A 27842-nucleotide genomic window follows, 5' to 3' on the forward strand; every position below is an offset into this window, starting at 1 on the left:
AATTTAAAGCAGATTTTGGTAAATGTAGGCTGCACATTTAGGATTAAGATCTTTGCTGTGAGGTTGAAGCATTATTCCAGTTTTTATTAACCTTTTAAATAAGTTGCAGATACAGAGATGGATCCATACTTCAAAATCCCTCTGCAGGACTCTGCAGGAGTGGCATTAATGCTGCTCAAACAAACATCTGGAAAGGTCACAGGTGCTTAAAGAACAAGTTTATTGACAATATCGTCACAAATAAACAATCTAAAGAAAATTTCAGAAATCTCTAAACTTAGAAATTTTAAAATTTTCTCATTGGCAAAATATAAAAAAAAAAAAAGTGTAAGATGTCACTATATTCTTAAACTTTCCTAATTTCAATATATTGGTTCAGTCCTTTAATTTGATAACACACATCATCCAACCCTTCAGCACAATGAAAATGAGTCAAAGTACAATTTTCCTTCTGCAAGGGGATCTCGATCAAGATTTTTTTTTTTTTTTTTTTTTTTTTTTTTTTTTTGCAAGCGTCTCCCTGAATCCTGTCTGCTCACAACTTGATAGGTAACATCACCAAGAAATAATTTTATAAATAGTCCAACTGAGCCAAATTAATTCTGGTATTAACCAAAACCTAAGTTTCCCCCAAACAATACAGACCATGTAGTACAAGAAACTATCAGCATGCATTTTAGAGGTCATTTTTGTACTTCAGGTACATGAACTTAAAACCAAAGAGGGACAAGTGTGATAAAAATGTACTCAGATATTTCATAACATTAATATTTATTGCTTTATATGAATACTGTATTGAAAGCCCAAGCATTCAGTTTACACACAGAAATTATACAATTATATACCGTTTCACAATGGCAGTGAGCACTCATTACAATCTACAAAAAATCTACTTTACAGAAATTTAAAAATTCTAAATATCAAAAAGGTACAGTTGAAGAAACAGGTATAAATTTGGCAGCCAGTAATTGTGACTGGGAGGTTGCAGCTTGCATGTCTTTAAATATGGGAACTGGAAAATACCGAGTTTAAAGCAGTAGTTTGTGCTTTGAGCTGGTTTGAAAAAATGTAACACTGGCTGTCAAAGTAGCATGTTCAAAAATATCTAGTTCACTTCCAAAATGTTATAGAAATCGTGGTGACTCCTCTGCACCCCTACCCTTGCAGCTCAGGAACATGACCAGGGTCACGTCTCCATCCTTCCCACCCAGTGCTGTGATCAGCCCGATGCCACCTGCAAACCTTGGAGGAACTCTGAGACTTCTCTACAATATCCACAAGCTCCAAGAAGCACTCAAAAAGGCAAATACCTGCTCATTTCTTCCAAGGTATTTTATTTTCAAACATTTCTTCTACAAAAGTTTAAGCTAATGTTTTGATTACAACGTTCTCAACATAAAGCACATTTTCTCATAAATAAATGAACTCCTTTCACTCAGGCACCTCAGAAGTATACAAAAATGTTGTCATTGGAACAGTTCTCTTGGAATGTGTTTACTCTGGTGTTTTCAACAATGTTAGTATTTTCAGGGTTTCATATGGGCCAGATTTCATTTCATGTGTTTTGTTTTTCCAGAGGCAAAGCAAAGTGCCTTGAGGGGTGAACTCAGTCTTTTCCTATAGAAAAAGTATTGGCTGTATTTATCTTTTATAGAAACAGAAAAATATACCCTTTCCCCCTTAGAACAGCGAGGGTACACAGAGGTGTGCATGCTGTGTGGAGATGTGTGTGTGAAATGGAACACATTTGAAACACACAACAGAAGGTTTCCTGGTGTGTATTTAAATAAAAATCTGGAAACCAGCCTGAAACCCCGAATTTCACATGTCAAATGTTGAAACTGTAACCAAAATATGAAGTAACTGCTAGAGCTGTCAGAAAAAGACAAGACAAAAAGCTTTCTTGCTTACATACAACTAGGTGTGGTGATCTCCAAAAAAGTTGTCAAAATTATAATTACCTTCCAGTTTAAAAACTTTTATTCTAAATAAAAAAAACTATACACAAACCACTGATTTGACCAAACGAAAGTTCAGCGGTAAGCAGGACCTGAAGGAGCTGGTATTCACAGTTCTTATCATGTACAACTCTTTCAAGGTTCAATCCATGGAGAAGTTTATTTTACAACCTGCTTCTTTTTGTAAAACTAAAGGTCCACTTTATTACATAAAATTATTTATACAGTGTAAAACCGGAGCCTTATGGAAAATACTGCCTCTAAGTTTATTTCAATTAGTCTTGCTCCATAGGTTCATCTGCAGCTTCTGTGGCTTCATCACTGTTTTCCATCGGGGTCTCTGAGGAGCTTTCTGGAGTTTCAGTGGCATAGGACCCCAGCTCCTCTGTGTCACTGCAGTCAGCTCCGCTGGTGGCAGATGCACTGGTGTCACTGTCAGCAGAGTGCAAATCCTTCTCTGCCCGGGGCTGCTCCGACTCCTCCATCCGATTGTTCTCCTCAGAGCTCCCTTCAGCCACACTCGAGGAGTCACTGTCTTTGTCTTGATCTTTTCTCTCCGGACCAACGTTTCTGGGAGACATGAAGGACTCTAGGAACAAAGAAAGTACAGGATTACCACGGGATTTTCCAACATAGCCTGATCATGCTGCTTTCCACTCCGAGCTATGCTGAGCAAAGCTTCCACAGCACAGCCAAGGACAGGAAAAACAGACAAACACCAATTTTATTAGAAGATGGGAAGAATCAGAGCCACCTTCGTCAGGATATCCAACATACAATTAAAAAAAAAAGTTATTTTATTTAACAGGTAGCTTCCCTTAGTTAAGTTTCACTGGGTAAAATTAAGTTTAAGAAATAACTTTTTCTGGCTTCCCCACATCCTCCACTTGCTTTCAGAAGCAGTTTTCTGAAAATTATGAAGCCACGGCTGTTTCAGGTGTACAGCCATCAATCATGATCTACAATTACATAAGCCACAAAAAATAATTCAAAGGAAACGTTGAAGAATATGTAAAAAATAGATTAGTCTCTTCACTCCAGTTGTTTACCTTTTCTTTTTAATTTAAGCACAGAGCCTGCCCTACAGTGATACAATTTTTACTGTTCTAATAGGATATGGAGATATTGTTGCTCAGTCTCCTCAGTGAAGGAACATAAATTTGTGTCTGTATTTAAATAAATTCCATAATTAATAAAGACAGTCAAACAGAGCTATGACCCATCCCCATTCTGGAGAAAGGATGACAACACCTAACACAGGGATTCTTGAATTCTTGGTGCACAGGCCTGATCTAATTCAGGGCCTCAGAAGATTTTAAGTAACCTTGTGTAAGTTTCAAATTGAGCATAGGACCAAGGAAAAAGAAATAAGAGAATTGCTAAATTATGTAAAATTGAAGCACGAACAAGCAGCTCTTCTTTAAGCACAACTGAAGATCTTCAGCAATCCCACAGCACTGGTCTCCAGCAAAGAAAATCCCAACTCCTTGGAAGTAAAAGAAGACAGTGAAATCTGAAATACCTTCCTCCTCTTCCTCTGTACAGTGCTGTCTGGCACAGGAAGCATCTTTTTCTTTATCCTGAGATGTAGAGGATGCTTCTGTCTCTTCCCCCATGCCTGAAGAGACTTCACTGGAGGCAGTTTGGTTTGATGCATCTCTGGCTTCCCCTTCTTTGTCAAATTTAAGTCTTTTTACCTCATGTCCTTCTGCTTCTGCAGGATCATCCTCAGAGTGCTTATTTTTCACTGGGCTGCTCTGAGCACCTTCTGATTCAGACGCTGGTGATTCACTACAAGCAACAAAACCAGATGTAGCTTTTATTGAAGACAAACATTCTGTATCTTGTCACACTTTAAGAAAAAAGTAGCAACTCCTTTGATTTAAACACATTACGTGGTAACAATAGAATTTGCTCTACTTACTACATAACAAAACCTCAAAGTCATCACTCCTGATTTAAGACTCTATTATGCTTCCCTTAGAGGGTCAGTCTTTTAAAAACTGTTCTTAAAACATAAATAAAAACCCTGAGCTTCAAATACTCCTCCTGACAAACCTGTGTTTCTTCTCCTCTGTTTGCTGCAAGCTGGGCTCTTTATGCTCTGTGCTGTCTGGCAAACCGTTGGTTGTCATGGGAGCTGACAGCGAAACCTTCGTCCGACTCACAGGTCTGGGGGTCCCAGGGCCATTTACATTCGATCTTTAAAAATAATAACCAAAAGTTAATCCAGCCTTCAGCTAAATCCCACTTGGCACAAAGTAGTTATACCCTTCCTTTAAAAGATCAACAAAACTAAACAAATAGATGAGGGGCTTTGCTGTTTTATATTGAATAAAATGTTATTCACCTGCAATGTGCAGATTTGATCAAAAATTTAAATAACAACAAAAAAATTCTCAACAATGAGTTTAGATGAAAATACAGAGTACATGGCATACATGCTCATGCTTCCTGTATCCCCATTCCCCATTATCCCACCTCATTTTTAAGAGTGCTTATTCCCAGAACTTCACTGCTTTGATCCAGTAAAAGTTAACACCAGGAGCTAAACTCACCTGTCAGTGTACCCTGGTGAATTCCCAGGGAACATAACACCATTCATCCGATTTAAACTACTGGAATTATTTTTCCTAACAAACAGAACAACAACAAAATGTTAGAATAAAGGAACTTTAAATCACTTCAAATTTGTTTGCACAGAACTTCCCAATCCCAAACTTACAAAGCTCCCACTGTCAGTCCCCAAGGGCTTTTTATTTATTCCCAAATTATTATATTTGCAGACACCATCCCTGCTGCTGACTGAACTATTGATAACAAAACCTGAACTCTGCATGTCTGGCTTTTAGATACAACTTTTTTAGATACTGACAGCAAGAGAGAGACATCAGACACACACATGCATCCTCCCTGTTACTAACACAAGCTTGAAGTTTCAAGGGAAAGAGGATTATACTCACTCTGAAGATGGATATACACAGCTGACAACCATGACATTCTGTAATACACAAACAACAAATACATCAGGAGTTCAGAAACAGAAGCTTCAGCTCTTGACAACATTCCAAAACTTTAAAAGTTACAGGATTTTAGTTCTATCTGTTAAAATACCTCTGCTCCCTCTTACAAGGTCAGGCCACAATTACACTAAAATTCAGGATTTTATTAAGTTTGTTACTGTCCTAACAAGACTAGCACATTAAACCTCAAGCCTGAGTGTCTAATTTCTAACTGAGGGATCTTTGGAAAACAAAGTATTCAGAAATGCTGAAGCATCCTATTGTGGAACCACATTCTCAAAGTCTCCTCCTGGCTTCTGAAGGATCCCACGTTCTGATCCAAGCTACAAACTGCCAGTTAAGACACCTGTGGGCTCTTCTGAAGGCACACTCTGCTACACCACAGGATTTAAATACCAAAACAAACAACACTGGGGGGATGGGGCCTCCCTTCTTCTTCACCTCTAGACCTACTCTGAAATCAAATGTGGGAGGAAATTCCTGATCAAAAGATTCAGGGTATTTCATCTGGTCATTTCTAACTAAGACTCCATACAAAAAATGCCACCCTCCAAAAACTGCATGTGGAGTGATTGGGAAACACAGCAGTTGCAGTCCCGAGATTAACTTTTGTCTGCAGTTATTTTAAAACTGCTTTTTGCTGCTGAAAGCTAGGAAACAAACTCAGACATTTAAGAGCATGTACCCTGGCTCTGAGCCCCAAGGAAAGCAGCAGACCTTTGGGAGTAATTGGGAAGTTTTTAATTGGTGGCTGTGACTGTGGATCTGTGTTCTCTCTCAGAAAAATACATACCTTTTCCACACCTCTTAGAAATTTGTCTGTTCCTGTGTAATTCCTCCTGGGATCTGTCAGCAACTCACAGAGTCGCTGGATAGTGAAGGGGATGCTGCAATGAAATAGATTTGTAACTGTTTAATTTTATTTTAATAAGTACAACTATTAGGAAGCAACAACATTATCGCTTTCTCCCCCTTTCTGAGAAGGTGGAACCAAACCAGTACTGAAATTTGTTACCATGAGCAATACTGGGTGGCATCTCAAGGCTTTATTTTCCCCTATCTCATACAAAACTGTTTCCTTTGCTCACCACCACAAAAACCAAGTTGAATCCTAAATGCATCATCCCACAACTCACAGGTTCATTTAAACAGCAAACTTTCTGACTGTACTATTCCAATACACAGAATAGAAATTGTGAGGGATTCAAAACAAATTTGAGTCATACACACTAGAGCTAAAAAAATCTCAACTTGTAGTTTATTTCAGGTTTTACACACAGTTACAGAAAAAGCAGTGAATGTTGGAATTAGTAGAACCATTTATACTTCAGCTGTTACAAATGATCTATTTTGCTACAACTGGACAATGTACTCATCTATCAAGGAAAGATCAGGAAAAACAAGTAATAATAATAATAATAAGTGATGTATAAGCCCATAGGAACCACATAAACACATTTTTGGTTTTGACAATTCTGCACTCAGTTTCAACCCTGTTGAAATGAGAAACTGACCTTTCAGAAAAGCAACACTTTACAAACAATTCCCAATTACCTGAGGTGTCACACACTTTCAATCCAAGTTCAGTGTCACATTTTAACAAATTTCTGTCAAAAAATATTTCAGTAAAATTATGAAGTACCATGCATTTTTACAGTTAACTATTGGAAGTTGAAGCCATAAACATTTAAAAAGTTATCTAAGAAGAATATCTGATAAAATACAATATTTATGAACCATTTTGTGGTTGGGAACACAACTGACACCAAATCCAGAGCAGCATCAATCCAGACTGCCATGCATGCATGTGTATATCCCTATACTGTAACTTTTTGGCCAAATTCTGTGTTTATTAATTTCTGAGGAAGTCAGGACATGGTGTCTCCAGCCTGTGTCATGAGCTAACTCAGCCTGGATCTCCAGCTTTGCTCATTAGCTAAAAAGCCACATTAGAGATGCCCATATCCCCACCAGCTCAGTGCAAAGAGGTCAGCACAGCTCCAATTCATCATCCCACATGACACTTCACTCTAACTAAAAGCCAGTAGTATTTAGAGAGTGACTAAGTATCAACAATTTAATGATGCTTTCCAGAACTCCCTGTACATCAGGTTACTGAGGAAGTCCTAATCCTCAACAAACCAAAAAACCACAGGAACAAGTGTTCCTTCTAATTCAGTTTATTACATGAAGGCTCTTAAGCTTTACAATACTTCTGGCATTATTTATTTCCCTTCCCTTGCTCTTCATTAGTAAACCAGTAATCTTTGACACCCAAATTCTTCATGAAATCATCAAGTTCAGAAGAGACCGTTAAGATCAAGTCCATACTCACAATATTCAGCTTCTCCACAGTGCCTTCTTTTAACAAAAATCCCAACTTTTAAGTCACAAAGAATTTACTTGATCTGTTAATCTTTTCATATAGATAAAATAATGAGTTGATCTTACTATTTCTTGTGATGGTCATTTTGGTTTTGGGTTGGAAATTCATAATTAAAGAGATTTTGCTATTTTTTTAACAGAATAGACAGTCCATTCAAAAATCCATTTATTCAACAGAAACAAAAACATACACATTTTTAAATTATTCTCCATCAGCCAGATCTGTAAGACATCCTGGGGAATCAGTACCTGGCCAATTTGGGTTTAGCTGTACTTTTAACTGGTCCCCTGGAATGCTGTGACATGAAGTGTTTTGGAACATCAATGCAGTGCTAATTCCCCAAGTAGGACAGAAAATTCAAGAAATGGCAGATTGCAACTAACTCCAGAAGGAAAAGCTGTGTTCCTATTTTACTCTGAGCTACAACAAGTTAAAAAGAAAAAGGCAAAAGCCAACTCAATTCCCTCCAAATTCTTCCCAGCAAAGTGAACTTCGTGCATCGAGCAGCAGATGGCACCCGGTGTCACACAATCACCCCTCTGCATGGAACTCCTTTAGCATTTACAAATGCTTTTAGTTGACAAAACACAAAGTTAACTCCCCCTCAAGAACTCTTTCTGGTGAAAAAAACGATTGTTTTTTAATAGTTCAACAAGGTGGTTTAAAACAGAAGCAATTTAAATTGGTTTAAGTCTATAAATGGACACAAATGTAAAGTCTGTGAGCAGTATGAGAACTGATTGTAAATACTCAGAAATTTATTTGGCTCAGCACATGAGCTGCATGAATAGTCCTGATCTGCCTACTTAAGGAAACCACTTAAAATTCTATACCAACACACTCAAAACTGCACTTCCAGCACTACAGTCTAGAGTGAATTACAAACCAAAAATTAATTTGGATGGGATTGATGAGGGATTTGAGAAAATTACTTATAACAGCTATATTAAACTATAGCCAAAAAATCGCCCGAAAACAAAATTTGGATTATGATCTATTTTATTGCTGTAAAAGCTTCTCTGTCATCAGAGATCCCCAATAACTTAGATCTTGGAACTTCCTTGTTCCACTAACGAAGGATAAAAGGATAAAAAAATGGCAGAAGTTCCTACTCCAAAGCAATTGCAAGAGAATTATAAAGAGAATCTGGCTCTGCAGACCTGTCAGACATCATGTCAAATAAGATACAGACAGGTTAAAAGAGCCAGTTTGTGCTTTCTTTAAAAGGCACTTCTTCTAGAAAGACCCCAAAACAGGGGTCATTCTTAATGTGTTACTTCTTTGACTCAAATGAAATTTTTTTACAAATTTGCTGCTTTAAATGAACTCTTCCCCCCTCTTTTAAAGAAAGACTAATAAAAATGTCCCAACAGTAAGTCACACCAAGTAGGTTCCTTGTTTGCCCTGGTACCCTGAAATGACATCCACAGCTCTAAAGAAGCCTGGATATACAAATCTCACAACCTAAAACCTGCTGCTGCTGCTTTTTGGACAGATCTCCACAGGATTCAGCTTTTACAATCACATCCTCCCTGTGGGGGTTACAGGATTTACTAAATGAACCACTCTGCAATCCCGGATTCTGAAACATCCCCAGGCGTTATTTCCTTTAAGGTAACCAATGGATGCAGTTTGCTTCCTCAAAGCCTGGGAGTTTCAGTGCAAAGTATGAGGAAGCTGAGCACCCTGAAGTGTTACAGCAAAGGATGAAAATAGCACAGGCACAGCCCAAGCTCCAGACTCGTCATCCAGAGGTTTGTTCAGTGCACTTGGGAACAACAGCAGATAACAGCAGCCCATTCATTAGCTGTCCCTGGGAGAACATTACCCATTTTGTGGGCAATGAAGCATGAACAAAAAGCTGGGGGAGGCCCGAGAGAGGCAGACTTGAGCATAAAGGATAGGTTTGTTTTTAAATTCCTGCAGTGAAGCAGCCCGGTATAAATATTGGGGAGCTGAGAAAAAAAGCTGAATTTCACATTCTTAGAAGTCCCCTACATGAGAGCAATTGTGGGGGGAAGAAGAGATCTGACTTAAGACTCCTAAACTGTAAATAAATGAAGTAGCACGGAACAATGACATTGTAAATTATAAATACAGCATCAAATACAATACTAAGGACATGTCAGTAGCACCTCTGAACCTGAAATTTCAGAGTATCAGGAAGGCAAAATTTAGAACATGTCCTTTTATCAACAAGCTGAGAAAAATTCTGAAAGTCTCTTAACAAGCACTGAGCACCACAAGCAGAATGACTCAGCTTATGGCAAGTATGTAATCCAGTTTAACAAAAATACTATGAAAGCCATGTAAAAAGGACACACCAAATAAGACAAAAACATCAGGAGCTTTATTTGAAAGAAAACAGAAACTTCCAAAATTAGGAAACCAGCAAATGGCACAGGTACACTTCAATCTAGGACACTGTCATCAACAGATCAAACACCCCATGTCCTTCATCAGGATCACTTCAGCTATAAATTTGAATCTGACATAATTTAGTAACACCAACCCAGGTACCCCTTTGCCTCCCGGTCACACCCTGTTTCTCACAGCATGATTTCTTCAAAAGACAGTGAACTGTCACAAAATAATCAGGAACTGAAGACCAGAAGACCTCTTTCCATTTGGAATTTCAAAATACACTAAAATAAATCTGACTTTACTGTCTATTTAACCTCTTAAATGCACACAGTAATGTCATACTTCTTTGAACTGCACTGTTTAAAAACTAACTAGATATTGAAAAAACAAAGTGAATGACAGCACAGTATGTCACACTTTTCATTCAGTGACACAATATAAAGTTCAGAAACTACTGTAACATATTTCTAAGGTGCATATTTGCTTCTGCTCATCTATTTGAGGAAGCAAAATGAAGAGTCACAGAGACAGTACAAACTAGCATGTTAAAAACAGGGGAAATACGTTTGTAATCCAGATTTTAGAAAACAAAGGATACATACCCATTAAATCCAGTGACAATTTTCAGAATTCTTTCTTTCATCTCTTCAAAGGGAATATATTCCACATTTGGATTGGGGGGCCCTCTTGGTTCAGGAGCTGAGGTTCTGAAATCATCCATGACTTTCTCCAGTTTGAAAATAAAATAGCCTTTAAACTGAGACCACTGAACCCTGCATAAAACACAAGCATTGAGACATAGGCAAGTTAGTCTAAACCCAAAGAACAACAGTGTAAGTTTATGTTTGCATAACAACGTATGCCAGTCCTGAGATAAACGAGGTAAGTAATGCAGTGCTGTTTCCCTTCTTGAATTTAAAGCACGGTAACTATTTCAACAATTACACTGGAACAATAGAACATAAATCAACTGCCACTAACAGCAGGGGAAGCCATTTCCTTAAAGAACCAATATCCACTGACAAGGCAAAGCTAAATGTGAATTATACACGTGTCTATACAATGTAAAGGGAGCCTGCAGCTTTCACTGAGCTCATAAGAGGTGGAAGGGGAAACAAAAAAAAAAAAACAAACAAACAAACAACCCCAACTAACAAAAACCCACCACACCAAAACACTAAATGTTTCAAGTTTGGAATACATAGAGTAACTATAACACAGCATTATCTGCTCCCTCACAAAACCTTACTGAAGGCCTTCTGGAAGTCCACACCTTAAAAACATGCCATGGTACCTATTTTTCTCAAAAAGGCAAGTATTTCTGTATCACAGTGGGCACTTGTTGACAAACTGAGAAAACAATTTTAACTCCCAATAAACATTCCCACAGCAGTAAGCTATTAATAATATATTACATTATTAATATATTATTACCATTATATTATTATATATAATATTAATATCAGTAAGCTATCATTCCAAATTACTTTCTGCCTTACAGCTTCAAGTTTCATCATTTATAAAGTTCTAGATTTTGAAATTTTCAGTCAAACAGGTCCCTGTCACTGGGTACAACAGACCAGTGCTGAGGCAGCCCCTCCCCACCCATGGCCCCAGAGAGCAGCCACGGGAGACCTTCAGGGCCTCCCTGGGATTGTGCGTGTCTGAGCAGCACAGGGAGCCACGTGAAAGCAGCAGCTGATTTAGTTCAGGATCAATTTGTTTCTATTCCTGATGCAGGAGCTTGCACAGCTCCAGCAGAGAGAAAAAGAAACAGGGACTAACAAACCAACAATAAAGAACGAAAATGATCTTTGACATTTATCTGTAGCACACACAATCTGGTAGGAGCAGGCTAAAACCAAACAAGTGTAAATTGTGAGCCCCTGGACAGCCCTTCAGCTCCTGCTCAAAGCAATATTAAACGATAGAGAAAACTATTTAGCCAAAGGCTCTATCTCTACAGGCTGCCTTTGGCAGCCCTGACTATTTCTGACCCCATGTAGCAGCTGCCCTTCTGAGGGGCTGACCCAGCTATTTGTGCTGTGAACCACGGGTGGTGATGTTTGTTTCTCCAGCCCCAGCACCACCACAGGCCAAGCAAAATCCCAAATCCCAAACCACAGGCCAAGGAAGCTCTGTCAGCCTGCTTGCACCAGAAATGCAGAGCCACGTCATTTTTGCCTTAATTTTCTCCTTTGTCTCAAAGAAATAATTACGAGATGAAAAGGAGGGAATACAGCTCAGGTTTATCTATAGAGATCCAAACACAAAGCCCCTGTCTTTCACTAGGAATGATAAATTTTGTAAGAATAGGGGAATTTCAAAGAGGAAAGCAAACCTCTGTTTTCCTTCACAAGAGACCCTTAGGCACCTCACACCAGGAGGGATCACAGGACTTAGTGAATAATAATAAAAATTAATAAATAAATAAACATCAAGGTCCCAAAAGGGCATGGTATGGACTAAAGAGCAGCACTGAGTCCAGCTGGATTGTCTCCAATCAGCATTCTACATCCCAAGCAGAATACTATAATGTTCCAATGTACAGTATCAGGCATTACTACTGCAAATGTTCAATTGAAAAGCTGTACAATTCTGCAGTGTTACCACCATGAAACCAAAGTGTTAGTAACAAATCACAGATTTATTACATAAACATACCACAACCACAGCAAATAACCCCAAGACAGTGTGGGATTACTCCCCACAGAGCATCCCAAGAGCTTTACTTGCCTCATGAAAGGGGATTCCACTATTATTCTAAACATTCTTTAACAACCCCATTTGGATATATTTCCACACTTTAAAACTTGAGCTGCTCTTTGTTTTGTTATTTATTTCTTGCTAAACAGTAACACTTATCTTTTCACAGACTATTAACCCATCAGTGTTTGAAATAAATCAACATCATGAGGTTTAAAATGGCAATCTACTGCCTGACAGCAGCACCCACCAGCTCCTTTACAATGCTGAAACTACAGAAAACAAAAATTGTAACATTTTGCCCATGTCGAGAAGTTGAGAAAACTATCACCTGGTAAACTACAAATTTTAATTAGTATTTCTCCCATTATAAAAAGGCTAAGAACTGACATCTGCAGCACACTGAACTACTGACACAGAAAGGATCTCTCAACCTGCATTCCAAACCACTTGCTAAATGGCTGGTGACCAGCTAACACAGGACAGGTTACACAGAGGCAGCAGAGTTTGAGGATAAACTCATCCTGCAATCCCAGGGTGACCACAGCTAGCCCAGAGAGCAACAGCAGCTGAAATAAACCCAACAAGCTGTTGCTGGAAGTGTAACCACAGCAGAAGGGGCTGAGCACAGCCTTGCTGCTCAGACATTCTCTGTGATTTTCCAGCAGTTTTTCCCAGCACTGCTGGATTCCTGCTGCTCGGGCTGCAGTAGCAACAGCAGGAGAGCTGAACTGCTCAAAGGCCACTGTTACACGCAGTGCAATCTCAGACAGAGCTGCAACTGAAACAATAAACACAGCTGTCCTGTGCATCTCCTGACATCAGTGTTGTTAAAAATAATGAACTCATTTCTGCCCAAAATACCAAATTATTTCTGCAGGGACAGTAAGATTTTCTCAGTTCCCATTGACTTAGTGGAAGTGACCAAAAGTGAGTGTCACAAGAGCCTAGTCACCTTTCCTGTACACCAAGCTATGAAAATGACACGTACAAGTTGGCATCAGCCGAACATTACAAACTCACAGAGAAAACCAGTTCCTTCATAACAATGGGTCAAACTGCTTGGCAGTACATTTAAGATTACAAGTTGCATATCCTACTAGTTATCAAAGCAATCTTTATCTACACTTCTAGAAATTTTAAGTTATTCCCATTCATGGAAAGACTGGTTGCTTAGAAATAGACAACAGAACAGACAAACAAGTGCCAGATATCTGTTTTTTAGGAAAAGGAAAATACTCCACATGTATCACAAGCTTCCTGAGAAAGACCTCTATTTTTCTCTGCTTTGTTATACAATGTGAGAACCCAAAACCAAGAGAAAAGATTGGTCAATATCTTCTATAGTTAGATCAAGAGCCAAATAGAAGCAAAATAAAATTCTCCTACTCTCCACTTTATGTACAAACTCTTAAGTTTTATACACTGGAAAATAACTGATAAACAAGGTAAGTTCTGCAATAATAACAAACTGAAGAAATTCCATGGAGAAAATACTGTTCATACTTTTTTTCAGAGCAGGCTTGTTTATGAATACTTGTTCTTCCCACTCAGCACTGCACATAATCAGCCTTTTCTTCCAAACCACGCTCTTCCTGTCCACTACACTAGCTTGGGAATTTGTATCAGCAACTTTGAGAGCTTTTAGAGCCACTCCAAGAAAAAAGTTACTGAGAACACTGCATGATCTGAAACAACACCTTCAAAAATAATACTTAAAAAATTAGCTGATCCCAAAATGTTTTGGTTCAGTGTACTTTCACTTTAGAGAATGATGGCTTTGTAGTTATATACATTTTCTGTACATGAAGGCACCTTTCACTACAATATCTGGGTCACTCTGTGTAAATGTACCTGTACAAAGAGCTCTCCTGGGCTAATGAGCCTGGAGTTCCAAATAATTTAGGAAAAAATGCCAGCTTATCACAAGAGTCCTCTGCTTCCCTCCCACCAGCTCCTGCACCATCTCCCCCTTTATCAATCTAAATTATTTGCTCTGGCATACAAAAAACCAAGAGGAAGAAACTGATTTCAAGTAAAAAAGCACCTGACAAGAAAAAAAGAGTCAAAGGTAAAGGAATGGCTGAAGAGGAACAATCAATCACAGCACTGCAGAACTACAGCTTGTCCATACAGACACCACCCATTTCCAATTCTCCCAGGGCAGACACAAATGCTGGTAGGTTAACTCAAAATTGTTTTTTGAAAAGCACCTTTAAAAGTCAAGCAAGAAATGAGAGCATGGAAGTTCACACAAGAGTCCAACAAATTCAGTCTTTCTACCTTAAATATTTTATACATGCTAATAATGTGTATCAAGGTATGAGAAGATGTTTAACACCCTAATATTGCACCCCAGTGCAGCCCCTGACCTTGCAATTTCAATGAACATTAGAAACATTAGAGAAAAATGGATGGAAAACATTTCAGTGTTTGAAGACACTGTGTTTTCAAAGTCAATCAGGAAAGCAGACAGCACCTGACCAAACAGCCAATCCTACAAGTATCATCAGGAAGTTTTGAGAAGATTTACATATAATTAGAGAGACATGGTGACAAAAGGCTAGGAAAGAATGAGAAAAGACATGAGACATGAAATGAGCCAGTAGTGATTAAATTAAATGACAGACTATGCAAAAAAAAAAAAAAATCACTAATACATTTTTTTTTAATCCCACACATAACTAACAAAACCCCAGAATGGGATCAAAATTAGCAGGTGAAGACAAGAAACTTAAACTCTAAGAGGAAAGACACAAAGGAGGGATGGGGAACTCCAGTCAGAACAGTGCAACTCAGTACTGAGTCACTGAGGGTTGATGAAGCAGCAAAAATATCTCCACTGCAAAGGGAAGAGTAATAAAAAACAATAACAAAAAGGAGAGAGATTAATTTAGACACAATCTAACACTGTCAGAGCAGAGCCATGGAAGAACACAATCCTAAATAGCTCTGTTCTCTAAGAAAAGCAATCAATCTATTTCACACCTGTACTTAAATTACATGATTTGCTCTTGGAACTAATCCATTACTACAGATGAACAGAATTTGCCAAGCAACATCAACCAAGTTTAGAAATGCACCAATTCTATTTGATGAGCATCATCTTCAGCAGGGAACAGGCCACCTCAGACAGAGAGAAGGGCAAAATCTGATGCAATGCTTTGATTTCAAAGAATCAATAGCACAAAGTTGCTTGAAAGAAATGACTGTGTCTCTGCTAATGTGATTTGTATTAGCAGATTCATCCTTCCAAACATGCATATCCAAACAAAATTGTATTTTACATGGAAATAATCTAATCATATCATTCCCAGAGTGTAAAAGACATCCCCCCATTCCCTTATCTCCTGCTTATGCAAAATGCTTGTCCTAGAGAAAGTGAAGGCAGTTTTCTCTCTTACACAATGGTGACTGGGGAGGAAGAAAACCAGCTCTGCACTGTTTTGTGTCAGAGAATTAACTGATATTTTCTTCTGACCACTTGACAAGTTTTTATAATTGATTCTTTTGCCACTTGGTACAGTCACTTTGGGAGATTAGTGTCAATGAGAAGAGCAAAAAGCCTGAAATATTTACCTAAGTTGTTTGGGCAAGACCTGACAAAGATAAAAACCCCTACTATTTTTAAGGGAAAACTATCCATGTTGAACAAACTGTATGGTTCCCTGTCATGAATTTAGCACTGCAAAGCTGTGGTGTAACAGCACATCTCTACACCAGCACACGACTTGACACGAGGTGGAGGCTGGGCTGCCAAGTCTCTGGAGTGCAGAACACAACTCCACTGCCTTACTCATGTCTCTTTTTAAAAACTGGCATAAAACATCAAACATAACCCTGGGGGAGTGCATATGGCTCATCCACTTTAGACAAACTCTACAGATTTTAAGGTTCCAACTCCAGTAAGGCCTATTGAAGCAAAGCAGGACAAAACCTAAAATTGACTGCAGAACTGGAGGAAGAATTCAGACTGCCTGAAACAAGGCTAACTCCTGAAATTAAAGTACTGCAATTATTCCATAAATCTTTCTGGAACTGCCTTTCAGATTAGAGGTTTAATTAAGGAAAACATTATATTGAAGAGATGTTAAGCTTCCAGAGACCCAGCTATGTACTTAAAACATGAAGAGCCCCAGGAGTCCTGGTGGGATGTCTGTCTTCAGATTTCAGTGTTTAAGTTCATTACAAAATTACTTGATTTAAATTTTAAGAGGGTGCCATCTGTTTTGGAGAGATGCTGAATACCACACAGAACATAAAATGAAACCAAAGTAGATCTACTATTGATTCTGCTCATTGAACAGGCCATAAAAGAAATATCAGAACTTAATAAAAGGAAATACTTCCCTCTCCATACTTCTCCTACTATTGGCTCTCTGACAAGCAGAAATTAAAAAACAAGAAAACAACCCGTAAAAACCTACCAAATTGGTATATTTAGGATGCAAACACTTTATGTCCAGCTAAACTGATTTTAAGGCAATGTCCTCAGAACACAGAAGGAAAGAACCAGAGGACAGTCTCTGAGGGAGTCACATAACAGGGAACAAGAGATGTGAGCCACTGGTGTTGCCTTTGAACCCCCAGATTTTGCTGACTTACAGGACACTCCCACAGAGACCCGCTAGAAAGAAAAAGGTGTTTTGAAGTGAAGTAACTTGCCAACTTTAGTAACTGTTTTTCTTTTGTATCTTGTTCTAGAGCTCTTAGGAGACGAAGATATACTCTAAGACACAGTAATTTCCCCAGGCTGTCAAAAGCAAAATTAAAGTCTCATCCAAAACAAGTTAATTCCTTTTCTATTCTGGTCGATCAATGGGATCTCCAGAACTATCTGGAAAGCGAAAAGGCAGAGAAAATGAAGTGCACTCAGCAATCACATATCGAATTCAAACCCCTGGCAAGCAGCAAAGTTTCCCGCATGCCTGGAAGCACGGCCCGTGTCTGCCACCAGGGAGCACAGAACTCATGCCAGGCATGAGGAGCCCCAGCGTGGCTCCCTCCCCCAGGCTGTGCAAAGAGCAGCAGCGGGGAGGCAGCGCCGGGAGCCTGCGGGCGGCCTGTCCTGTCCCTGCCCATCACATCCCCCTGCCCGGCCTGTGCCTTTCTGTCCTGTCCCTGCCCATCACATCCCCCTGCCCGGCCTGTGCCTTTCTGTCCTGTCCCTGCCCATCACATCCCCCTGCCCGGCCTGTGCCTTTCTGTCCTGTCCCTGCCCATCACATCCCCCTGCCCGGCCTGTCCCTTTCTGTCCTGTCCCTGCCCATCACATCCCCCTGCCCATCACATCCCCCTGCCCGGCCTGTCCCTTTCCGTCCTGTCCCCCTGCCCGTCCCATTCCCCTCCCTGGCAGCGCCTCAGCCCTCGGAGCAGCACGCAGAGATCCTCTCCAGCAGCCCAGGGAGCTGCAGCATCGAGGCCACGCTCAGCTCTTTCCTCGAGTGTCTCTGTTCTGCTCCTCCTCCCGCCACCTTTTCATGGTTTTGTGTCAATCCTAACCTTACCCACCACACCCATATTTGAGATCTATTCAGTGGCTGTAAACAAGGATACCTGGATATACACAGTTATACAGAAGGGGTGCACAAGTTAAAAATTTTAAGAACTGCCTGTAAAACACAATTCCCAGCATTTTCAGAACAGCAAGTGAAAAAACCCAAACTTCTTGGCATTTCACGTGTTAGCCTTCATACAGGAATTACTATTTCATTATTTATGATACAAACAGATTGCTTCTTAAACAGATGTGCTTTCAATTTTTTTCAGAAAATACCACTGAAAATTTCTGGGATAAAAAGCTGCAGCACTGCACTTCCAGTAACAGGGAGATGAGCCATGCTGAGATTCCCACAGGGATCCCATCCCAGGGCAGAGCAGGAGGGTGCTGGCCCACCAGACACTCAACCTTGTCCTTTGTCTACACCAAAAGGGCAAGCCTGCTCTGCTGCTCCCACACATTCTTGTGATCCCACACACAGGGAGGTGAGGCAGATCACTGATCTAACCACAAAATTAATGCTGCAGATAAGGCTGAGTAAGATGTGTGATGTGACTAGTAGGGAGCTAAGCCCTTTTTTTAAGCAGCAGCACTCGTTTATCAGGTAAAAGAACATACCTCACCTAATTCCACTCTTGTGTCAAATATTCTTTGTATTTTAAACTTATTTTTCTATTTCTCATTATTTATTTTAGCAGTATTTTGATGCAGTTCATTTTAGTGTCATGATTTTGCAAGCTGCTGCTCTTTTCACCATTCACACAGTGCAGATTAACAGGGGAAATTCCAAACAATGACAACAGATTTACACAGTAAAATCCCCTGTCCACCAAGGGAGACTGGCCTCTCACATGCTTCTGGCAATCAAACACCTCAACCTAACATCAAATCAAAGCCTTAAGCAAGTGCTAGATCCTTTATGAGTGTCTCTTATTTGGGAAAAGTATCTTTTCATGGGTGCACTGGCATTGCACCGGCATCAACCCATGGCAATAAGCAATCAGTTTAAAAGTTGAGGTGCTCCAGGTAGGGTGAATTTCCTTGAACTCTGTGCCTTGCTGCACAGTGTGCTCCTGCTGGGAAAACACTGGCAAAGTACTCATCCTGAGGGAGCGTCCTGTTCCCTTTCACCTGATAACTCATGTAAAATTAAACACTCTCACATTTTATCTTCAGCAGGATTTTACCTCATGTAACCTTTCACTTTAATTAAAAATATATTGAAGAGTTCAAAGGAGGAAAAACTGGTATTTCCCACAAGCATAGGAGGTGTTTTTCCATTTTCACTAGCTGATTGTTGTCAGCTTAAATCCAGTCTTTGCCCTCCTTGGGAGCACAGTGAGCTCATTCCAGAACCAGGGAAACTGTTAGACATTAGAACTACAACTACTTCAGTAGTGAAAGTGTTCACCTCTGCTGCTTGCAAATTACTACTGCTCTTGCCAGAAAGAACAAAGATTAAGACTTAGTTATGGAAACAGGCAGCTGAAGAAGACATTAAAGCACTATCTGTAATCACCAAGGGACTAATTCTAATCTCTGCTGATAAATATTCAGCTGACTCTAACAGAATATAGCTGTCCCACAGAACAGAAAAAAAACCTCAGTCCAAAATTTTCTAGGAAGTACATTTGTGAATACAGTTACCTAAAACCAAACTAAAGTACCTTTCATTTTATTTTTAAGTCAGAAACTGACCACAGAACAAAAAGTACAAGATTACAACATTCTTCATTCAAAAATGAACCTCCTTATAGCAGAGTAGAAAGCAATACCGGACACCCATTTTTTGCCAAGAATAACCAAATCCACACAAGAAATGCTGCAGCTCCTCTGGTCAGTGTGGCTGTCACTGTTAGAGGAGCTGGTCACCCCAGAGCAGCTGCAGGCCACACTGACATAATATGATCAGATGTTTACTGTATCAAGCCATAAAACTGGGAAACCAGATTAGGAAAATGCATCCTATGGAGCTAATCCTGGATCTGTTGCAGTGAGTCCCTGTGCTTGCCGCCTTATGCACCGTCCCAAAACCCCCCAGGTCTCCATCATGTTTCTCAGTCTGGTACTAGTGGGATCAATGAAATTGCACTTGTTACCGATTCCTTCCAAACCAGAAACAAAAGCCACCCAATTGGCATCTCCACAGGCAGTTCAGGTGACACATGCTAAGCTTGGGATGACAATGTGTACCCTAGCTCACTGACCTAATCATTAGGTGTTTGTGCATCATCAAACTCCCCTGTCACTTCCAAGCCAAGCATCACCAGATATTGCCATCATGGAAATTTTGTCTTTGCCTTCAAGTACTTTTATTTCTAAAGCTGAAGCTGCCAGATATGTATCAGCTTTGTAGAAAAGCAGCATCAGTCTGGTTTATCCACAAATTGATAATCCACCTTCCCTAAGTCAACCAGGCTGCTTTGCACCCCTCCTTCTGTGTGCACTATTGCCTTGTGCCTTCCCCTCAGGTGCCATCAAGCACAAACCTTGCCAAAAGTTTCAGACAGGAAGAGGGATCAAGGCTCACCAACTACAAAGTCAAAACGGAAAAACATCCTTGCCACTGAGAAGTATATTATGGAGTGAACAATACCCAAATGCCTGGGAAAGTCCTTCAGATGAAATACTAACAAGCACAGAACAGAGATTTGAGGCCCACTGGAAAATATCAGAGGTCACACTGAGGCAGCCATTACAGCAATGTCACTGAAAGGTGAAGGTACAAACCAGGAGAAACCCTGAGGGTGACAACAAATCCTATCAAGGCAGTTAAATGAGTTTGAGGAGAAGGATGACCACAGAATACAAGTAGAAGTGATCATCAGAAACACATGCAACAGCATTAACTACCAGAGAATACATGGTGGGGATCCCGGTTTTCTGTGCAAAGTGACATGGACTGGCTGCCAAAAAGATTATCAGGAAATGTGCTTACAAGAACAAACTGTGTACAGCAACAGGGAAGGAAGCCACACTAACACTGCAAATCTGAAAGTGCAAAGAGCTATTTTGTGATTAAAACAGTCCAATCACCCCAAAAACCTCAGTGCTTCTGCCTTTCCTTACACGTGTATTCCACAGAGAGACTAATGTTTATTATGCTCAGTTCATCACACACATTTTATAATGGCAGTTGAAGTCTGACCTTTATACTGTAAACCTCACTCCCAATAGATATGAAGTGGCAGCACTTAAAACACTACAACAGTGTGTGTTTCCCAAAGCAGTAAGTGATTTCATTGATATCACCACTGACTGCTCTGAAGTACTGCAGCTACACAATTCACAAATACAGAAGTTTTTGTTTGTAACACAGGTAAAAGAGCAAGGAAGCTAAATTAGCATTGACAAAGGTACATCAGCAGGGTTTTTGACAAAAGATCCCTGTCCTTTTGAGACATTAGTGGATTATGAAACAGAAAACAGTGTCAGTGGAATGGGAATTAGTAAGGGGTAATTCCAGATGCTGAATGGAATGGAGTTAGTAAGGAATAATAGTGGACAACAATGCAAGGAAGTTTACTTACATCTCCTGCCTTGAGAACATGGAAATGGAACAGGCTTATACTATCAAATGCACACAGAACCTTCTTTCAGAAAAATATGATCGTGCTTATTACAGCAGGAACTTGAGAATTGTTTTACTTCATATTTTAAAAAAATCATAAGGAATTACATTCCCCAAATAGGCATTAAGATTTCCAGAAAGTAAGTTGTCTCCAAATCAGAAAATATGCTAAGAAACACATGTCAAGCAAGAAAACTGCTCGTTGAATAAAAGCAGAGAACATACTTAAGGGAAAAAAATAGATTTAAATTTATGCATGTGAAATAAGCCAGAGAACATATGGCTAAAAAAACCTATACATTTGTAACAAGAGAAAGGATATTATACATGCCGATACACTACATAGTTAACATTCAAACTCAGGTGCAAACTTATTCTTGTAGGAATTCATGGCTACTGTATCTTCATGTAGCTCTCCTACAGCAAACAATTTCACTGCTGTAATAAACTACTAGAAAAGTGTAATATGAAAAAAGTTCACTGCTATATAAAGTACATGAAACAGCATCAAAAGGTCAAAAGTATTTTTGCCATTATCTTTGGTGGAACTGCAGTTATGTAACTTACATTTACGGTTATGTAATTTACCAAAGGCAAATCATCCCTGATCCACCTGACTGACTGCCGAGGAGGGAAGACCAGAGAATGCTGTAGCACAACCTGAGCAAGGCCCAGCAGCCCTGGCAAAGCTGCAGCCCCGGTGCAGCTCCGGCTCCACTGCAGTGCCTGTGGTCGCCGATCCGAAGTCCAACCACACCCAGTTACGAACGCGGTGCTCAGAGCTCACAGCAGGGCACCCCGCGCTGGCCCGAGGGAAGCCGAGCATTGCCAGCCCGGGCTGTAACCAAGGCTGCCGCACGCCCGCCTCAACTCAAACAGGCTCTGCTGGTGGAATGCAGCTGCCGACTTTCACCAGGGAAGGGCTAACTGCATCCAGGGGATGGAAACAGGTTCTCTTCTGAGATGCACAGGGCCCAGGATGCTCCAAGGGAAACGCTCTTCCCAGTGCACATGGTTAAGCAGTGAAACAGGGAGCCAAACGGAGGCTACGGAATTGCCATGACTGGAGATTTTCAGAAATGCTGCACAAAGCCCTAATCAATTTTCTTTAACTTTGGAATTAGCTCCCTTTGAGCACAGAGTCTGCCTGGATCACCTCCACAAGTCACTTCCAACTGGTCTATGATGACAGTACTGATATCCAGATCTGCCTTACAATCACATGAATTAAACCTGATTCAAGAAACTCTTAAAAACCCACTTATGTTGGCCCTCCAGGAAACACGTGAAGAAACAGCTTCTTTTCAGGCTCAGGTGAGATTCAAATAAACATTTCAGAGCTTCCAAAAGAATGCCATTACAGGAAGAAATAAAACTAGAATGTATTTTAATGGCTGTTTAAGCTGCACTAAGGGGAGGAACCGGTGTGACTGCATCACATCCTGGGCAGTGTTTCTATTTAGGCCTAGAAGGATTTTACAATTAATCACTTCTGCCCATGAACTGTATTGCTGCAGATTTTGGTACTTTCTGTATTCCTTCACTGGCAGTAAGCTTCTGCATTATACTTTCCCCTACAGTAAGCCATTAAAACTGCACTTTATAGGTTCCCTGCCCCAGGGCAGGAGTGAGGGAAATGCATAAAAAGCCAACATAAAAATTTTGATTGCTTAAGTTTTCTAAGTTTTATTTTCCACTTTAGAAAAATCTCATTTTCCTTTCCAGTCCAACACATTGGATTTTCTCAGTGAAGTATCTAAATAAATGGTTTTAAAACATTTTTGCTATTGAAGGGGCAGAATGACTCTAAACCCAAGAGAACTTCCTAGGAGGCAAGAGAAAACATTTTAAATACAGGACACAAGATCACAATTGATAAGTGATCTTCATGAACTATTTTTAAGAATTCTTTAGAAACAACAAAAAAAGTCACTGTTGCATTTTATTTCTAGTACTGCAATGCTCTGATTTCCATCCCATCCCTTAAAGCTCTTTCTACTTTGGAAAAAAGATAAGTGGATTTCTTAAGAAAAAAAGGACATAAAAACTCATCCTGTTTCTAGAGGTCCTTCAGATGCAGCTAAGTACTAGGACTAACAAATTTCCTCTCTCTTCACTTTCCTCAGTGTTGCAAGTCACACTGATCTGTTACAAACTGGAGACAAGGAGGTTATAACAAACTTCACTGACTGTACTTGGTCTCACTAAGGAAATTCCACGTTAGTATCTCAGTAAAAAGTCAGGCTAATTGAGAAGTACATTACGCCTCTGAAAAGGAAAAAAACTCCTAAGATTCAAGACAACTTCAAAAAGGTTGAAAAACAAACTTTATACTGTATTTCACCTAAGGCTAAGTGTTACCTTGGCAACTGTTAAGAAACAAAAATATTTCATAGTAGCCAAGCAATCAGACTTTTGCTTCTGTCACCTCTAATAAAGGAAGTTTAGACTGGCTTCCGTAAATGTAGGCTATAATCTCAACAGCAATTAAGTGAATGGTTGACTTTGCACAAGAGGAAAACTTCAACTTCAAAAAGATGAAGTGAATGTACATCATTGTATGATCAGACTTTTACTGCACAGCAGTGATAACACATCTAAGCTTACAGTGATAACAGAACCAAAATTAGCAATGTTTTTGTTCCACACCTCCCTTGTAAGTGAAAAAGACCTCTAATTATAATAAAGATACTAAGAGCCTTGTCATGGCTGCACTGGTGGCTTTAGCACCTTTCACCCTCTGTTCCTGCCCCTCACCACCTCTCCAGCTGCACTGCAGCTGCAGTACCAGCTACCAGGACAGAACACGTGGATCAGTGAACCCAGCCTTGTCCTGAAGAGTCAGGGCTGTGAGAAGCTCCTGCCCCAGGTTCCTGTGGAGCTGCAGAAGCAGCTCGACAGCCCAAGTGAAACAGTGACCCACGGGCAGCACCAGCCAAGGCTTCTGCCAGAGAAATCCCAGGAAGATCAGAGCCTCACCTAAACCTGCACCTACCTGTTCCCAACTCCCTCAGATGAATAAGCACTTTGGAACAAGTGGGGGCAGGGAGGCACCCAACGACCTCACCTGAGCCTGTGCTTTCCATCTGTTGGGTGAGCTGCGTGATCAAGCTTTGAGGAGAACCTAAAATGCCACTTTAATTTACTTCATTACTACCTTTTCAAACTAATTTTACTGAGTCACCAAGATCTGCTGCAACTGTGTCTGGAAACGTATAGAGGATGAGAGCATTCACCCCAGGATAGAGACTGCAGTTTATCCTCTAAAAATCAGCATTCATTATGAAGTTAAAAAGCGGACAGAGCTCCCATGAAGACCATGTAACTCTCCTAGAACTAACAACTGAACACAAAAATATTTCACATTTCACTTGTCCTGATTTGCCTCTGTACTTTTTTACATTAGGAACAGGCTGTGACTGAGTAAGATCATTGTTCAATAATCAAGTCTGAAAACCATGGGTGTAATTGCCCCTGACTAAACCATCCTCCCTGCTTGTTTTTTTTTTTTTTAACTATACTCTGAACTTTGTAAAAATCCTAACAAATGTCACTGCAAACGAATATTTTATTTTCTCACTCCAAAGTACCTATTTATTACTGGCTTAGATTCTATTTCACAAAGTTGTTTTTACATAAGTGAAAATAAAGACTATCTTGAGCATTTTAAATTTGCATGTATTTGGTAGGTTTGCCTATTCCAGAACACTTGTACTTGTCAAGATGTACTGGCTTAAAAATACATTAAGTTCTTAAAAAGCACGTTAGTAATCTTCATATGAGTGATTCCCAGGAGATTTTAATTTTTACTCATTTTTTCCCCTGATATTTTGATACATAACACATCAGTGAATACACAAACATGTTTGATGAACAAATACAGACTTTGGTAGATAATCTGAAGCAAATTTAGTATTATAAAACAGTATTTCCATGCCTATCTCCATATTATATTAGGCATTTCTGATGTTCCCATCCAACACCTTTTAAAAAACTATTTAATGCAACTGAAAGGTTTAAGAAGGCTAAAAAGAGCTTCAGACCTCAATAAAAACCAAAAAGAAAACCCCGGAAACATAGAAGACAGGATCTGTATATCAGATGACAGACCCCAGTTGAGGTTTAAGTTTGTAAAAATAAAATAAAAATAATAAAAATAAACCTAGATTTCCTAAATGAAAATAAAATCAGAAAGGAAACAATTTTCCCAAGAATTTGCCCCTATATAATCACTTTTTAAAAAATACTTTGCAATATACATGATAGTGGCATAAACAGTAAAAACAACCTGAAGAAATATCTCAGAATGGAAAAAATATTTTAAACATATTTTAGTATGGGCTTACTGTGGTGTGTTTCTTCTGTATAATAAGCACTACACCAAAACATGAAGCATTACAGCTGTGTATGTCTGCTGAGCATGAGCCTTCTATTCAAAGAGCAAAGTACATTTCAGAACTTGTTTTTCTTTCTAAACCATTAATCCAAGCAAGCTACCAAACAAAAAAAAAAAAAAAAAAAAAAAAAAAAAAAAAACACCAAGGTTGGCGGGACTCTCAAAACTCAAACAAAAGCCCCTGCGGTCGGTGGTTGATCACAAAACACTCGTAAAAGCACATCTCCCCTGCTGGAGCCGTAGTCTGGCACTAGGCCTCAAAAACAAGGAGATAGCCCGGGCGCCAGATAGTGAGCACACAACGCAGCGCAGCCGGGAAGCCTTTCCCCTTCCTGCCAAATAGTGAGCCCCAAGGAAGTCACCAGCAGCGATCCCTCTGCCTCCGGGAAAGCTCCGGGAAAGCTCCGGCAAAGGGCGGCACGAGGGAAATTCCCTCCGCACCAGGGAAAACCACGGCGGCTCCCCGCGGTTCCCACACACCTCGGCCTCAAAAGCGCCTCCGGATCGTTCCCCTTCACCAGCAGCGCCCAGACAGTCACAGGATGGTTACAGAGCCCAGAGAGAAACAATGTGAGCGACTGCAATCTTTATGTAAATAACACAATGTAGATACTGCAAACACAGTTATACAACAGTGTATAGAAAACATTGCAACAGCAGATGAACTTGTAACTTACAAAACCTGAATCTCTCTCAAAAATCCAGGGAAAGCAACAGGTTTTTTATTGTGCTGAGCAGGATCAGTCAGACCTGACAGGCACATCAGAGCAAAGCCTATACGAGAAGTCTTCCCTCATTAGATCAAACTATCAGCAAACTAAATTAACCCATGCAAAATTAAATGGGAACTGATGAAAGCCTATTTAGCCCACTGAAGCAACCTACAGGCAAAAAAAAAAAAAAAGAATCCTGGTAGAATCTCATTGACGTAAAATGCAAGAATTGTTTTAAGTCACGACTGAGGACCACCAAAACAGACACACTTACATCGTCTCTCCAGTCTTTGCAACATGACAAAGAAACTGATCCAGTATTGGACACACTTCCTTCTTTCCTCTCTTCTCAAAATCTGTTGGCATGAGAACGACACAAAGAGAATGGTAAAAGAAGATGGGACAGAACAAAAATTCACAATAATTAGCGATTTGCTTGAACTATCCGTACAGCTCCCACACAAACACTGTTGTATTCTCACAATGCTCCGGCTGTTCCCATGAAGTCCACCAGCTCCTCAGCCCTGGGAAACACTTATTATTTTTCCTGCGGAGAAACCGCACGCAGCAGAGTAGCAAAAGTTGATTTGCAACTTCTTCCGAGCAGCTACGGCACAGAAAGAGACCGATTTGCTCAAGCTGAGCCCAGAAGAGAGAGGGCTGCGGAGGGAGAAGGGGACAGGTCCGGGCCGGGCCGGGATGCGGGGGAAGGGGCCGGGATGCGGGGGAAGGGGGAGGAATGAGGGAGAAGGGGCGGCCGGACCGGGGAGCCCAGGGCGGCAGCCGGGCAGACCCAGAGTCGCTGATGCCCCTCACGCAGCCCCGAGGGTCGTTGGGTAGGGAGACCGCGGGCTCTGCCCTCCACTTCCCCACAACGACTCCTGGCCTCCCCCCACTCTGCGGGACCCCTCACGGCGAGCAGCTCCCCTCCCCACAGCGCGGGGACCCTTCGCCCTCAGCGAGGGGCGCTCCCCCCACAGGCTCTGAGGAACCTCAGCCTTCCCCTCAGCGCGGCGACACCGCTCCCCCAGCCCCCGCCACCAGCCTGGCCGCCACCTTTCAGCGCCTCCTGCAGCCTCTCGACGTCCATGGTCCGCCCGGGCGATTCCCCCGCGGCTCGGCGCGGCTCCCCCGCCCCAGTCCCGCGCAGACCGGGCCGCGCTCACAGCAGCACCCCGCGCTCAGCGACGCTCCAACATGGCGCCCGCGCCGTGCCCGTGCGCGG

At 40.7% G+C, this 27842-nt stretch overlaps 1 protein-coding gene across 1 annotated transcript; it reads right to left on the reverse strand.

Moving 5' to 3' along the window:
* Window positions 1-203: 203 nt before the first annotated feature.
* On the reverse strand, window positions 204-27842 carry PPP4R2 (protein phosphatase 4 regulatory subunit 2). The gene is made up of 9 exons (XM_002194374.7): window positions 27674-27842; window positions 26892-26973; window positions 10334-10504; window positions 5775-5868; window positions 4922-4959; window positions 4517-4591; window positions 4017-4160; window positions 3481-3749; window positions 204-2547 (listed from the first exon to the last, which is right to left on the reverse strand). The coding sequence occupies exons 1-9, from the start codon at window positions 27705-27707 to the stop codon at window positions 2234-2236; spliced, it is 1221 nt and encodes a 406-aa protein (XP_002194410.5). The 5' UTR covers window positions 27708-27842; the 3' UTR covers window positions 204-2233.

This window comes from Taeniopygia guttata, chromosome 12 (genome assembly GCF_048771995.1).
Source record: "Taeniopygia guttata chromosome 12, bTaeGut7.mat, whole genome shotgun sequence".
Taxonomy (NCBI): Eukaryota; Metazoa; Chordata; class Aves; order Passeriformes; family Estrildidae; genus Taeniopygia; species Taeniopygia guttata.